Source organism: Suillus discolor, assembly GCF_016758755.1.
Source record: "Suillus discolor strain FC423 chromosome Unknown F5147scaffold_1, whole genome shotgun sequence".
NCBI lineage: Eukaryota > Fungi > Basidiomycota > Agaricomycetes > Boletales > Suillaceae > Suillus > Suillus discolor.
Window position 1 is genome coordinate 380,899 of NW_024541248.1, and position 14,135 is coordinate 395,033.

The 14,135-nt window shown below is 47.2% G+C and overlaps 6 protein-coding genes across 6 annotated transcripts; 4 read left to right on the forward strand and 2 right to left on the reverse strand.

The window, feature by feature from the left end:
- Positions 1-656: 656 nt before the first annotated feature.
- F5147DRAFT_563313 (uncharacterized protein) lies at positions 657-2,079 on the reverse strand (the record flags this gene model as incomplete). Its single annotated transcript, XM_041430665.1, has 2 exons — positions 657-1,898; positions 1,948-2,079. 2 exons carry the CDS (start codon positions 2,077-2,079, stop codon positions 657-659), a joined length of 1,374 nt encoding a protein of 457 aa, XP_041299892.1.
- A 149-nt stretch (positions 2,080-2,228) lies between these two features.
- Positions 2,229-3,022, forward strand: F5147DRAFT_623911 (uncharacterized protein; the record flags this gene model as incomplete). Its single annotated transcript, XM_041432644.1, has 3 exons — positions 2,229-2,312; positions 2,340-2,366; positions 2,415-3,022. The coding sequence occupies exon 3, from the start codon at positions 2,666-2,668 to the stop codon at positions 3,020-3,022; it is 357 nt and encodes a 118-aa protein (XP_041299893.1). The 5' UTR covers positions 2,229-2,312; positions 2,340-2,366; positions 2,415-2,665.
- A 1,798-nt stretch (positions 3,023-4,820) lies between these two features.
- On the forward strand, positions 4,821-6,763 carry F5147DRAFT_2363 (uncharacterized protein). The gene is made up of 13 exons (XM_041428758.1): positions 4,821-4,997; positions 5,053-5,085; positions 5,136-5,155; positions 5,211-5,225; positions 5,273-5,311; positions 5,374-5,402; positions 5,456-5,469; positions 5,519-5,554; positions 5,712-5,771; positions 5,830-5,967; positions 6,019-6,256; positions 6,314-6,365; positions 6,421-6,763. Exons 1-13 carry the CDS (start codon positions 4,925-4,927, stop codon positions 6,622-6,624), a joined length of 951 nt encoding a protein of 316 aa, XP_041299894.1. The 5' UTR covers positions 4,821-4,924; the 3' UTR covers positions 6,625-6,763.
- A 540-nt stretch (positions 6,764-7,303) lies between these two features.
- F5147DRAFT_756543 (uncharacterized protein) lies at positions 7,304-8,383 on the forward strand (the record flags this gene model as incomplete). Its single annotated transcript, XM_041440347.1, has 2 exons — positions 7,304-7,396; positions 7,480-8,383. The coding sequence occupies 2 exons, from the start codon at positions 7,304-7,306 to the stop codon at positions 7,897-7,899; spliced, it is 513 nt and encodes a 170-aa protein (XP_041299895.1). The 3' UTR covers positions 7,900-8,383.
- Positions 7,802-10,347, reverse strand: F5147DRAFT_831807 (cytochrome P450). The gene is made up of 13 exons (XM_041443777.1): positions 10,107-10,347; positions 9,927-10,056; positions 9,689-9,877; positions 9,489-9,640; positions 9,310-9,425; positions 9,125-9,254; positions 9,053-9,066; positions 8,815-9,004; positions 8,708-8,764; positions 8,629-8,653; positions 8,445-8,581; positions 8,255-8,387; positions 7,802-8,196 (listed from the first exon to the last, which is right to left on the reverse strand). Exons 1-13 carry the CDS (start codon positions 10,315-10,317, stop codon positions 8,109-8,111), a joined length of 1,572 nt encoding a protein of 523 aa, XP_041299896.1. The 5' UTR covers positions 10,318-10,347; the 3' UTR covers positions 7,802-8,108.
- A 1,836-nt stretch (positions 10,348-12,183) lies between these two features.
- F5147DRAFT_662318 (uncharacterized protein) lies at positions 12,184-14,060 on the forward strand. Its single transcript, XM_041434773.1, has 3 exons — positions 12,184-12,338; positions 12,416-13,102; positions 13,164-14,060. Exons 1-3 carry the CDS (start codon positions 12,231-12,233, stop codon positions 13,950-13,952), a joined length of 1,584 nt encoding a protein of 527 aa, XP_041299897.1. The 5' UTR covers positions 12,184-12,230; the 3' UTR covers positions 13,953-14,060.
- The last annotated feature ends 75 nt before the right edge of the window (positions 14,061-14,135 follow it).

The window sequence follows — 14,135 nt, forward strand, 5'->3', positions numbered from 1 at the left end:
CAGTCTGGATTACAACTGCCTTCATGCAGGTGGACTGATCAGATTATTTATATGGCAACGGAGTGGGGCACGCCACACCTCGACAGTGCCAATGTTTCTGCCGTGCGCCACTCGAAGGTATTCCCGTCGCCATAGGTTCCTATCTCATGGGTGACTCAGTAGTACTCATCCTTGAGTACGGCTGGGAACGTTGACCCACACTGACCAACGTATTTGCCATCAAGTACTGATGCGCCCTGCACATCAATCACTGAGCGCTGGTCCCCGAACCATTTTGGATCGCTCAGTGGGAATTGCACAAGCTCGAGTCATTTTCTTATTGGACGTGAGACTCTGCCAATAGCGATTATGAGCTGCTTCGACTCGCCACAACTATTTTGATGCGTGATTGATTGATATCATAGATGTCTTCGACTTCGACCGCCCATTTGTATGTCAATTGTACTGGAAAAGTATTATCATAGCTCTGAGTTGGTAATGAGTCATTTCAATTCCTCACCAATATGCTCAGCAAAGAAATGCCTCAATTCGAGACCAGAAAAAATGAAGAGCGGCCACGTTACTGCTTCTGTACTTGTAGAGTGCCAATTCACGATAAGGTCCGTTACAACACCAAATAGCAGGTAGGATTACAATGTACGACGGGGAGGTCTCAGCTAGTGCAGGACTTGATTGTCCAATAAAACCTGAAGAGCATGTTCGGACTGATACATCCGCAAAGCATCAGGACGCCATGTCTCCCACTCCCAACATTCGTCTCCCAACAGCTGAAACAGTCCCTTCATATGTGGCTTGCATGCCTCGGGACGATCACCATTGTCAAGGATGAACGAGATTCGGTGATAGGCATGTCCATGACGAATACACAACGCCATATCTGACCGACCAAGCGAGTCGAATATCCTCGCGAGTTCCTCTTCATCCTGTGACAGCAGGTTATTACCATCATCGAATTCAAGTGGCAATAGCATCAGAGGGGCAGCAAACGCGAATGATTTCGCGACAACTTTTGACCACTCCCAATCAATGATGCCAATGACATCAAGTTGGTCGTTGACGAGTATGTGGTCACCTTTGTCATCTTGATGGCGCAAACAAAAAATTTCACTGTTCATCGATTCGGCTGACATGATGCGAGGATAGGCATCCAGTAGAGTGCGATATATGAGGTAGGATGTCACAGGATCACTGACAGCCCACTGAGAAGATTCGATGAGGCGAAGATAACAACCAATTGTGTGATCTAGGTGTCGACGAAGGCTGGTGAACGGCCCCAGTAGGTTAAGTTTCTGGGAATAATTCGGTTCAAATATCACGCGATCCGCAAATGCGCCGATAGACGCATGCGGCTGAATAATAGAACCGGATTGTCGAAACGAATGATGATCTAGTGTGATGAAAATGTTGGCTAGTTGATGGAGTACCCGACGACGCTGGTCGGGACCTAAATCGTACCATCTAAGCGGGGAAGCTTGCAGCTTATCCATCAGGATATAGTTGACGCCGACACCGTTTGAATCAGCTGTTATGCCATATCCGTGAACGACAGGAGTTGGCACTCCAATGCGGTTAAGATACACCAATGTTGCGAATTCACTGAGCAAAATGTGGTTTTGCACAGCTGGGGGAGGTGTGACTGCAGTTGTTCGTTGAATACGAGCGAGCCAGACGACATTATCATCAAATAAGATATCGAGATGAACGTTCATTCCCCCCATCATCTTTGAAAGCTTAGGGCGGTTGGCTGTGGCTGCGACGAGAGCTGGAATGGTGCACGGGATATCATTACGAAGAGATGACGCAACGTTCGCTAGCTGAATGGGATTGATGCGCTGTTGAAGCGCCACGAGTTCAAAAGTTTCTGTCTTCACGAAGGCTTTGCAAAAAGCATCCCAGTCCTAAGATTCATTGATTGAGCAAGAAAATGAAAGAGTGGCTTGGACTAACATCTTCGCTCTTGGGGCAATCGTGAAAAGGAGGACTTCGGTGTTTTGAACAAAGGCGACGGTGACAGCAACCCATAGCGATGCTGTACCTCACTGGTGCATTATGGCAGTCAAGAATATCGCAAGTGAGCATCTTTGAAGCGAACTACTTCCCATAGTAATTTCAATGAAGTTGAGGCTCTGGAACAGTTACACCGATCGGAGTTTCGATGAGTCAGATGTAACAGATGCATTCCCTTGCCAAGGCGCTTCTCGGTACCTGTAATTACTACCAAAGACTGCAATCACAGCCACGCGTGGGTTGCACATCCATGACGCCTTTGTGATCAGCAACTTACACGGACTTTTGAGGTTCTCCTTCCCCGCGTCGTGTATCTATCAATCATGCCATTGATGATCATCCTGTTAACGCCTTGTCGCGCACGCTTCGTGACTCATCTAACTTGAAAATGACTGACATTTTTGCAGAGCTACACCGCCAATACGTCAGTCAATCTGAAGTAGAAGATGCTATTCGACTAGCCATCCATGCCCAACTGGAGAACACTCCATTTCGTCTAATCAACACCTCTACTGGAGGTTTGTGCAATCAAAATGCGCAGATCAACGCATTTACGGAGAGTAAAGAGTATAAAGAGCTTTTACATTCATCAGTGATACACGTGCCCCTCCAAACGCAGTCCATCAAAGAAGCGGCCGCGCAGTACTTCGGATGGGTCATGTTATCGCACAAGTGGGAAACCCAGGAGCCAACGCTGTACGACATTCAGCACAAGACCATATACGATCTGGACCCGGCTGGAACCGTAGTGAAGTTACAGAAATTCTGCGAAGCTGCTCGCGATGCGGGACATCGTTGGGCGTGGAGCGATACACGCTGCATCGACCGGCTCGATACTGTTGAGCTCCATATTTCAGACCACTCCATGTTCATCTGGTATCACCGCTCAGCGCTCACCATTGTCTACCTATCGGATGTTCCTTCTTCATCAAAGTCGGGCGCGCTCACAAACAGTGCTTGGAACACGCGAGCATGGAGTATTCATGATCGTAAGGAGAGTGACTATGATCGATGATTCTATGGATGGATGGGGACACAAGGTATATCGATGATAAGGCTCGGATACGACGCTTGGATGTTCGATTATGGCGGATAAAGTCCAACTCCATACTGAATGGACGCATGATGAATCAGAAGAGTGGGATGATCAGATAGGCTAGATAAGGCTTTGATCGGATACATCAGATACACAAACTTGAAGGGAGAGCAGGTAAGCATACTTGTCGAGAGTATCTGTCAAATGCACCAGGAATCAGATCCCCGATTTGCTACCACTTCGAGTTTTTGCGGCTGGCTCTGTTTCATTTATTCGAGTTTACTTAAATCCAGCGAATTCTCAGTGACACGATACGACAGAGTCTTGCTCGGGACTTACATGGTTGACTCAGGGTGTGCATAGGAAGCTATTGGATAGTCTTTAAATGGACTCGTCGCTGATGGCCCTTCTCCACGCTGTCGATCTTCGATGGCGTCCATGAGTCAATCGAGCCCTTTATGCTGAATGACTGAGGGTCGTAAATGAGAGTGGAACAAGCCAGACGTATGCCCACCCCGATATCATCCATCTGGGCAGTAGGGAAGTAGTAATGAGTCGTGCGTGAAGGGTGAAGGTCGGCTGTCAATGTCCTCAGCAACTATTGGTAGGGATTGTTGTGATTGGGCGTCACACCAGATCGAGGTCCATTCTGTTTTGGGTGCTACTGGCACAATCAATCGTTGAACGACGTCTATTCAAACATGATTCGACGATATCGAGCATGACAGTTTAGAACAGACTTACGAGATGAGTATATGCCTCTGTCAAGAATGAATGCGCATGGCAAGGAGATGAAAAGTGCTGAGAGGAGAGTAGAGATGGGAAGCGGGCGTCAGGTCAGGACTCGGAAGGTATCAAACGCTCCTGGAAAAGTATCAGTAAGGCGCTGACTACAATATTTTGATATACATACTTTGATCAGATCACATCGACTCTGTCATGTCACTACCTGAGCAAAGCAAAAGAAGAAGTGGCAGCGAGTCGTGAAACCTTAGACGGCTGATACTGTGTCAGATCGGCACGCGGACTATCTGTGCTGGGCGAGGAGTAAAGCACACCCGACAAAGTATCACTGATGCATCAGTTATCTGTAGACAAAAAAATGTGTGGAATCATTGATGGAAGATGGTTACCTTGTGGCCTGTGTTGATGGTTACCTTGTGTTGATGGTCTAGATTGAGTCTCGAGGCATGTGTGAATGATGAACGCAAAGTGAGGCAGGGATAGCGGCTGTCACAGAAGACGACACCACCGTCCCAAGTAAACACAGTTCATGCAGGGATTAATATTTAATGACGGCAGAGAGTCGGCCCAGGTTTGATTGTGCAGATGTAAGTAATTTTTTACAAGATGATGAAGGCGCAGACGGCGTTCAAGTTGCTGTCGACATCGTAAAAAAGACGCTCTAAAGGTCTCTAAATTGGGTCGTATAATGGACTATCAGATCGGAAATTGAGTTGGAGCTATGCCAAATAACGGAACGTATGATACTTACACGTGGATTTGAATCTGGTGAGGCCGAGTCGGTGCAAACTTGCAAATGGAGATTGAGTGGTATTCTTGATATTAAGACCGGGTACTGGTTAGAGAACGTTCTGGATATTGAAAGATGGAACGTTGTAGTACCCGCGAGGAGGAGGGTAAATTAATTAGTTTGTGGAGTAGGTGAACTGGTATCATAAGAGAAAAGTGCGCAAATGAACACCCTCACCGCCCGCGTGAGAAGATTCAGGCAGTACTTCCAGTAGTGCAAATCAAATTCTACTTTCAAATAGGCCGATCACCATCATGCCGATTTTGGTAAAACAAGCTGACCGCTGGTACTTATATGAATGCTAGATCGTCATACACACCCAACATCCCCCATCGACATCCTCGAATATGACTGTAGTCTCAAATAATCCCAGTTGGTGGCCCTTCATCAATTTCACCGTTTTGTACAGCTATTGGATGGGTTCGCCATATCAGTTGGTTGTGTCTTGATTTTATATTGACTTGTGGCTTCGCAGTTGCCGCAGCCTCCGTGGTGGTATACGATTGGGGTGAGCAGCACAGTGTCCTGAAATTGCTGATATTCTCATGATATTTTCAGTATTAACACTCGCACAAGAGGTAGGTTGATGCTATTGCCGCCGGAGCACCCAACTTGCTGACAATGGTGTCGTAGATTGACCTCGTTTGGGTGAGTCAGAGTTCCATATCATAACAAAAACAATGCATTTATGACAGACGCAACGCTGGTCTCTCATGACCGTGCTGTACCTAGTTGTTCGTGCCTCATGTTATACCATGGCATGGTTCGTGGTTGTGCTGACTCCGAAATGTTCTAGACACGCTATGTTGGAATACCATTTTCTGTGTATGTTAATCAAGGCCAAGAAGTAGTTGGTGTACTGATAGCCCATCTTTCAGTGCTAGGATTCTGGGTATGTCTCATATGCACCGTGTTCGATTCTTCTAACCGGCGGCACACAGGAACCACCACGTTGGTCCCGTTGACAGATGCAGTGAGTATTCCTCGATCATTTCATTCCTATCCAATGAATACATTTATTTGTAGGGGTGAGTGCGATTTGACTATTGGACTCGGCTCCACATAATGACTCAATAGGTGTGAGTCGGAGAATTTTATCCTAGTACAAGAGTGACCGCTAATCGGGTGTTTCAGGCAATATCATAGTCTATGCAATAAATGGGGCATCTGTGGTCATAACTGCCATGTTGGACGGTGAGTTGCCCAGCTGCGATACCTCAGTGATACCGACTCGACTGAAATATGATCCAAGTCATCATGATTGCTCGTTTGCATGCCATGTATCAGAGATCTAGGAGGATGCTTATCTTCCTTGTTATCATCTTCCTAGCTGTAAACATCGCCTGCGGAGCAATCGCGATCACAGAACTCAAGTATCATTTCGTATCGGGTAAGCTTTAGTTGTTGAATTGAAGAACACAGCTCATTGGACAAATACCAGAGGAATTCATACTCTCTGGTATTCATACGTGCTCTGTCGTATTTGAGGGGGATTCCAAGCTTCTGGTGTCAATGGTCTGGATGCTCAACACTGTTTGGGAGGTCCTCGCACTGTGTCTTTCAGTCTGGATCGCTGCAAAGCACTTCCGTGACCTGCGACGACTCAGCCCATTGACGGGATCGACCATCGGGGACTGTTTCAGAGTGCTGATGGAATCTCACGTGCTTTATTTTGCAAGGTGAGCTTGTAATGCGAATGTGCTTATGGTCTTCTGCTCAAGTTTCGCATGTGCTAGCTTTGCCGGTGTCTCATGCCTCCAGCTTGTTACTCTCTCTCCAGAGTTCCAGGTGCGCCAACATGTCACTGACATCTACATGTAACTACTGCTCATCATTTCTGTAGAATGCGAATCCTGTAGCAGCTGCGATACTCAATGCTAGTATGGCAATTTTATTACCCGTGCAGATGTTTGTGCTGGGACCACGCCTCATCCTTAGCGTTCGACAATATCACGCCAAACTCGTGGCTGAATCCGACGCAGAAACTAGCATGAATTCAATTGTCTTCCAGGAGCGTGTGTATGTACCAACTAGCAGTACTGTGTAGGAATTGGTTGCCGAGTGTTCCACATGGAGGAGATATTTGGTCGAGGATCCGTCGTAGTTATTTTGGTTATGACGTCTCAAAGTATATTTTAGACGAGGTTTATGTAGACAAAACCCATTTCTTGTATCACTACTTGAAGTCGGGGATCTGCCCGCCCACACTCGTACCGGGCGGCAAGCTGCAATTACCCGGCACATCTAGCAATGAACCCGCCCAGACCGCTGATTCTACGTGTTTGCGGAATTCCTTTGTCTGAGATGACTGTAGTTCATCGTTGCTCAGATGCGCTTGTATCCATCTAGGCCACAGAGGAGGAACAGGAATAAATCGCGCGGACTCATGGTTCCTCTATCGCGAATGAACATAGCAAGAAGATGAGGTGTGCTGAGCCGGGACTCGGAGTAGAGTCGGAGCTGACTGTTAATGCCATGAACCACAACATTCCGACGTTGCATCCATACATACGTTGATCGGAGCCGCGCCATCGCCCATGTGAGTGCAAATCGTGCGTCAGGTTTGTGTCCTTGCAATAATCTGTTTGAGCCCATCGTGCGACGCACTGCCACGGATAGCAGAGTAAAGTATCGATCGAGATACATACATGCATATATCCACCATCTGGACCGAGCGAACGGAAAGCGAGGCAACTGTAAAGTAGAAGCTTTAGCGTGTTTGAGCCATGCATGTTGCCATCTCTATCCGAAGACGAAATACAGAATTCAATCTTCACGCTGCGAAACAATATCGTGGCTGTGGAGTCGGCTTCGAAACTGTATACCACTCTTGAGAACCTCGGCCAACCTCGTTTCGCAAACGCCAGACTGCAATTGCCTTGCCTTGCATTTCCTCTCACAGAAGTCGAGCGGAGGCCTGGTGGAGACGGGGACAAATGTTTCACATGAAGTCAAGGCAGACGGGCTACAAGACCTGGTGGTCACAACAGAATACAACCTTGTTCAGTTCTCGCCTGCAAGGCGTACTCTGCAGACATTCCTGCTCATCCATCCGTGCAATCGGCATGATCTCGAGGACTTTACAGATGAGTCGCAGAGCGTAGATGATTGGTCTGCTGAGCCTGGAGATGATGAGCTGGTTACCAAAGGGTTGAGGTTGCTCGTTCGCCTTGCTCATCCTTTTGGCGCACTTTTGCTAGCGCAACAGCGTGGTTGGGAGTATAAGAGAATTGCTTCGGATAACAATATCATCGCACAAGTGAGGGACATGACTTCTGTTGTTGATGACATGATGAATGTCAGGATGCTGGAGATATTGTAGCTGCGAAGCACGGGTCATCAACATTTCGACATGAATAGCATCTGCATCGTATCAATCTCGATATCGTATTATATATTGTCTCGTATACAAACAAGCTGATCCCAGAGTTAGACGTTAGGGAAGGAGAGAAAGCTCCGGTGCAAGCGCTTCCTGGAACTGTACATTCATTCGGTCTTCCTAGCGCGCAAATTTGAAGTGCGACGTTGATGTCAAAACTCGGCAGTTTGCCAACAGTCCACGAGGTCTGAATGGGTGCGAGACCGTGCTGAGATACTGCAAGGGAAGATCGCAGGACAGCTGAAGTAACGAAGCTGTTAGTGACAAGAGGGTAGAACGACACGAGGGAGTCAAGTACCGAACCACTCCCGTGGTGAACGTGGGAGTAAAGCTGATCAATTTGCCCTGGTCATCTTTGGCAGAAGAAATATCCAATGTGGCCAACATAGTCACAATGGCAGACCACACAGAGGCATCAGCGGTATACCTCCCTGAGTAAAGTCTATCTGTCAACAAATTTCTTATAGAGTCAAAGTAACTTAACGAACCAGGACATGCACGCCGGCCAAAGCCGAAGGTGTATTGTGCGGGGTCATCACCTGTTAACGCGCCATCAACGTCGATAAACCTCTCTGGTATAAAGCGAGATGCGTCGGGGTACCGCTTTTCATCCCGTGTAATGCTCCTAAAATCAAGTCAGTGTTACAAAAGGCTGGGAGGAACATATCGGACCATGTGTTGTACGTGATGATTGTGCCTGATGTACGGTATTATAAATAATCATTGTATTGATGGGACAACAACAGCGGACCTTTTGGAATGAAATAGCCTTCGTATATGTCATCACTCGAGGTGGCATGTGGTATGCCTATGAGATTATCTTCAGTACAGGCCAGATCACTTGGCAGGGAAGAATACCAAGGGGTCCAATGGGCTGCCATCGGAAAGTCTCTCGCACAAGTGCATCAATGTAGGGTAATGATGCTCTGTCCTCGAACGTTGGCAGCCGTTCTCTTCCAACCACTGAGTCGATTTCCGCTTGTGCGCGTTTCTGAACATCTGGATACAATACCATGGCCAAAACAAAGACCATCAAGATTGCCGAAGTCTGTAACGAGGATAAGGAGCGGATGACATGATGGAATTACCCACATACCGTCTCATATGAACCTGTGTAATATGGGTTTATGTCGAGAGCATAACGTTGCTTGTACAAAAGCTTACTTACCCATAGTAGCAGTAGTAGCTGCTTTCTTTAAGGTACTCTCGAATGCAGGATTGGATACCTCCTCTTGCGTTTCCATCCGTCGCAAATTTTCTGCAACCATCGAAGATCGAACGAGGATCGAACTGTCTGCCTTGGCAAGGGTCGAACCAATGTCTGGATCCAAGGGAAAAATAAAGGTGACCTACCATGTGCTGTTGCACATATCGAAATGGTGCGTTGGCCATTTCATTGATGCGCTCGGTCGAAGATTGAGCAGTACGCTTGATCGATGATCCCCAACACCAGTCAGGTAACTTTAGCACTACATTCCACAAAAGTGCATGTCATGTTAACGTTCTCTCAGCTAGGAGAGTTGAGTTCTCACAGAAAGGGAAGGTCTTAAGCATCAATGCTCTTTCTGGGGTTAACACGGCCAGGCCCGGGATCAGTGCCTTTACCACGTTCTGCACAAGAGGATCATCACGAGCACTGGCATCGTGGCCATATACAGTTGACATCACAACAGATAACGAGAATCTGTAAACAGGTAAATAAACGTTCAATCTATAAAGATAATTTACTGACGTTGCGAAGTGGTCATGATAATGTTGAGGGTCATTGACTAGGTTGTTGACCATCTCATGAGCACGCCTGATCTGGATTGGGAGGAATTTCACTGCAGACTCGGAACGGAAAGTTTGGTGGAAGAGTCGTCGGCAGAGACGCCATTCATCACCGTAACCCATGAAACCAAAGTTGATTGACAAACCATACCTGCAAGGGCCTCAGACTAGTTGAATAGAAGAATACTCAAAGAACGCACGGCTCGAGTGTGGCTAGGTAAGGCCGATCAGAGTAAATCCGAGAACGCTTGTCCAGTAAGGCTTCTGCAGTGTGCTGAGAATTGACCACGACCATTTTCTCGTCTATGATTTGCACGAAGACCAAGTCCCCTGATACAATGGTCTGCAGTGCATATACCCTATACTATTTGTTCACGTACCATACGCAGCACCCCATTCGGTGTAAGTCAGCCAAGGCTCCTGAGCGTCAATGGATAAGACGTTCCCTAACAGTGGGAGCGGCACTGGGCCAGGGGGAAGAGAAGGACTATTCTGTCGCTTCGTGATGAACCGCCCCAGTACCTTGACGGCGACAAAGGAAAGAGAAATGCCGGCGATGATAGCAAAGTGACCGTCAACTGCAGGAGCCATGATTTGAGGGGTGGGTTAGCAAATCATATATCATGCAATCGACCTTATGACCATGGGGAATTAGTAAATCGCCGTCGATTATGTTGTGTCTCCTATCGCTATGTGTATATTGCTTCCGGCTCTTATAGGCTTGTAGCAGTGCCGCAGCAGCAGATGCATCTAGCTGGATGGGGTAACTATCGGACCGCTCATCGCAAATGTTGTGTTATCGGGTGAATAAATCACCCACAGAGACATCTCCAGGGCTGTGTCTCTGGTCTTTACATCCCACATTCCGAAGTGAGTCATATTATGCGCCGTCCGCCAGGTAGGTGCATAACACCTTGTACCCAATCGACTCTTGCTCACGGGTCGGGGAAGACATGATCAGCGTTCGATTGCTACAACATATCTTGACTATGCTTGCGAGCGAAGCCCACAAAAATAGTGGAATGAAAGGGCTTGTATGGCAGGGATTGCTGGTGAGTCTACAGGCCCATCTTTTGAGATAGTGGCGCGCATAACGCGTTGCTCACGAAACAACCTACATGCAGGAATTCAATATTCAATTCTGACTCACAAGATAGCTTCGGTGCTATATATCTGGCAGTTCCTCCGGTGTTATTTGAGTATTCAAATATCTTTGCGAATACAAAGTTTCCGACGGCGAGGCGGAGGCAGAGTGACATTACGATGAAGGCGCCTGGGCTTTGCAATTCGACTGGCTGTGATGTTGCTGTATTCATTTCAGCTTGTCATGTTCTGGCCGCCGAGCAACAACCAGTGCCTGGACAGAGACCATTGTCCACAACAGTTGGAAGCGCATGCAAAGACATACCTTTCTGTCCTGTACCGTAACAACTTCAATAATATGAGGACGACAATGAGAGAAGGTAGACCGCCTTGAGCATTGCTGGAATTCGGTTGCTCTATCGGTATTGGAGCGAGTGTGGTTGAAGAGCGATGAAAAGTCGCCGACGGGCGCACGTGGTTTCACAGAGGAGAGGGAGTACGGTGTGGGCTATGTGTAGAACAACGAGGATGGGTCTGCTTGCTGAAAAGCACTGAGCGCAGAGGTCAGACCAAAAACTGGTCAAGAAATGCAGACGACTCAACCATCGAAAAAGCCTGGCAGTACTCGGCTGCAATCACTGAGCTTGGCTAGACCGTGTAGCGTCACTGAGATGTCGATGTCAGAACGGTTGAAAAGATCAAGAACTTGTCACGTACATTCATTAACAACTTTTCAGCTATGTAGGACCTGCAACTTGAAGTGGGGATTAGTTTGAAAAGCCATATGATACAAGGGATCGCGATGTAGTATCAGTACGTCACATTCGCAACCAGTGACTGTGTAATCTGGTTCACACGAAAACAATGACAGGTCACACATGTCATTATTACGGTCTGCATAACCAGCTTGGGGGCAGGGTGGCCGATGATTTGTGCAGTAGCAAGCTATTACTGCGGCAGACATGATCATAGCGGGTAAATAGTATAGTAGTAAGTGCATAACCAGCCTGAGTGATACATTGTCTTACTCACTGACGGTTCTTCAGCATCTATTTTTGGTTTTATTGAAGTTTCCAATGCTACGTCCTTCATTGAGACGGGTCAGGGTAAATGCCTTGCAGATGAGAGCAGAGGGGGGCTGCGGCTGGAGGTGACCTTCTTGTGTATAACGCTCTCCCACCATCATCGTGAACAAAGGAATCGATGTTTTCGAACCAACTGCTCAGATTTATGAGATATTCAATGACGTTTGTTCGGGTTATTGCATAAGTATGAAGGACCTTTAGCTTAGTAATCCTTCAATTCCAAACGCCGCTCCAAGTCAAGGCTCCACTCTTGTATGCTTGGTATATGCAGGTGCTCGCATCTTTCAACCGTATCTAGTCGAGACTAGTTGCCCATCTCACCTTGTTAAGATATTTATGAGCCACGAGATGAAACCTAACGCAGGGTTTTTGTCTATTCCTAGAGAACTACAGCTCAACATTTTGAGCTCTCTTTCTTGCCAAGATATCCTTCGTTGTACATCCGTGAGCCCAATTTATGATTGTGGTCATGCTATTGTTGTCCTATATGGACTTTTATACTTACGATAATCGTCTTGCAGGTATCTAAGGCCCTTTGCCAGATGTACATGTCCTCTTCCGAGCTTCAGTACATCGTTGAACTCAGTGGCCAACGGTTGCTCCATATTTCCAATACGGACAATGTTAGCATCCCTGTTTCCAAGCGCCTACAACTCTTGAGGGACAAAGCTCACGCATGGTTCAAAGTCGACCCCCACTCTTTCGAAACAGTCTCTCTACCAAAGAACATGCACTCTAACAAGCAGTTTGTCGCAGATGGGCATATCTACTTGTGGGATCAAGAAGAAGACATGGCTACAATCATTCCGATACTGCCAAAGTCCTCACAAAAAACAGTCAAGCGCAACTGGTCTCCAGGAACATTATTTTCAGTTCCTGACTCAGGCCACCTCGATGTGTTCATGGATCCAGCACAAAACCTGATCGCCACCGCGTATTCCGTCATTGATGCTACACTCGAATCGAACGACGAGACACTCTACATCGACCTTGGAGTCCTGGATAAGGATGGCATTCATCCCCAAGCTGCTGGACGGACATTGTTTTTGTCGATGCTGCCCGCGTCCAAGGACAAATGCTTTGTTACAGAAAGTGCCAAGCTCAAGGGATTTGGGAGGCATATTGCTTTGCGGCGCTCCTTTGCGCATCCATTCGATGAGATGTGGCAGCTGCATATTTGGGACTGGCAACACTCAGCGACATCTAATGTAAGTCATAGCCAGAAAACATTTGAAAGACTCGACGGCTGAGTGCTGATTCGCCATCTAGAGCGTCCTCAGTGGCACGAATTTCTTACCAAGCCCGATTGATTTTTGCTTTCTCGGAAACAATAGGTTGCTCGTTGCCGCCGACCGTTTGATGCTCTATTCGATCGAGGATATGTCCCAGACGCCACAATTGCTGGCGTGCTTCCTGATGCCGGTCCTATCTCTGTATATACAGTGCTTCCTTCCGATGGATCATATCGATAGCTCCCCACAGCTACAAGCCCAACAAGCCATGTACACTTCAGATCCCCAAAACCAGCTTCTATGCATCACCACGGGAGCGGGTCAGACCTTCGTCATTTCCACGAGGATTTTCTTCAACCTTAAAGGAATAGCAGCAGCAACGCCAGTTCCGTGGGAACGCTGGGGCCCTTCAAATACTCGTATTTTCGAGCTCTCAGGTGAATCCAGAGTTCACGTTAGCGGGAATCGAGTCTTGCAAGCATTGTCAGTCGGCACGTCAGCCTCAGGTGACGCGGAGTATATATTACACATTTTGGACTTCAGCCCGCTAGCTGTGACGAACAGGCGGGGTCTGGGACGAGTGGTGAAAGAACCATCTACGATACCAAAATTCGTCGAATGGACTGGCAGGCCTGTGAAGAACTTGATAACGTCCCTGCCTTATGTCGAGGTCATATTGGACCGAAAGTTCGAATCCGGCGAGTTAGCAGACGTGTGGGTTGAAAAGGATAGAATTTATTTGCTCAACACAAAGTTTGATCATGAAGTGGTAGGTTCAGCACATTACGCAATAGAATATAACGAGCTTGAAGTCACTGATATTTAGAGTAGAGTTATATATGTAGTTGCTCCGCCATACGACATATGTACTGTACATAATTAAGTACACTGGCTTACTAGAATTCTATATAAATACTCTATGCGATGCTCCTTCAGTCTCACTGCCTTTCAGAAGAGAAAGTTGTTCAAGAGGGATGCTGCTGGCAGCTGGTCGATAGATTACTTCCAC

Coding starts and splice junctions, on each gene's coding strand:
- F5147DRAFT_831807 (XM_041443777.1), bottom strand. CDS start 10,317: ATGGCTCCTGCAGTTGACGGTCACTTTGCTATCATCGCCGGCATTTCT. Junction 8,765..8,814: donor GCAGCCCATTGGACCCCTTG/GTATTCTTCCCT, acceptor ATAATCTCATAG/GCATACCACATGCCACCTCG. Junction 8,582..8,628: donor ATCATCACGTACAACACATG/GTCCGATATGTT, acceptor ACTTGATTTTAG/GAGCATTACACGGGATGAAA.
- F5147DRAFT_2363 (XM_041428758.1), top strand. CDS start 4,925: ATGACTGTAGTCTCAAATAATCCCAGTTGGTGGCCCTTCATCAATTTC. Junction 5,555..5,711: donor CCCGTTGACAGATGCAGTGA/GTATTCCTCGAT, acceptor CGGGTGTTTCAG/GCAATATCATAGTCTATGCA. Junction 6,257..6,313: donor CACGTGCTTTATTTTGCAAG/GTGAGCTTGTAA, acceptor CGCATGTGCTAG/CTTTGCCGGTGTCTCATGCC.
- F5147DRAFT_662318 (XM_041434773.1), top strand. CDS start 12,231: ATGAGCCACGAGATGAAACCTAACGCAGGGTTTTTGTCTATTCCTAGA. Junction 12,339..12,415: donor ATATCCTTCGTTGTACATCC/GTGAGCCCAATT, acceptor ATCGTCTTGCAG/GTATCTAAGGCCCTTTGCCA. Junction 13,103..13,163: donor AACACTCAGCGACATCTAAT/GTAAGTCATAGC, acceptor TTCGCCATCTAG/AGCGTCCTCAGTGGCACGAA.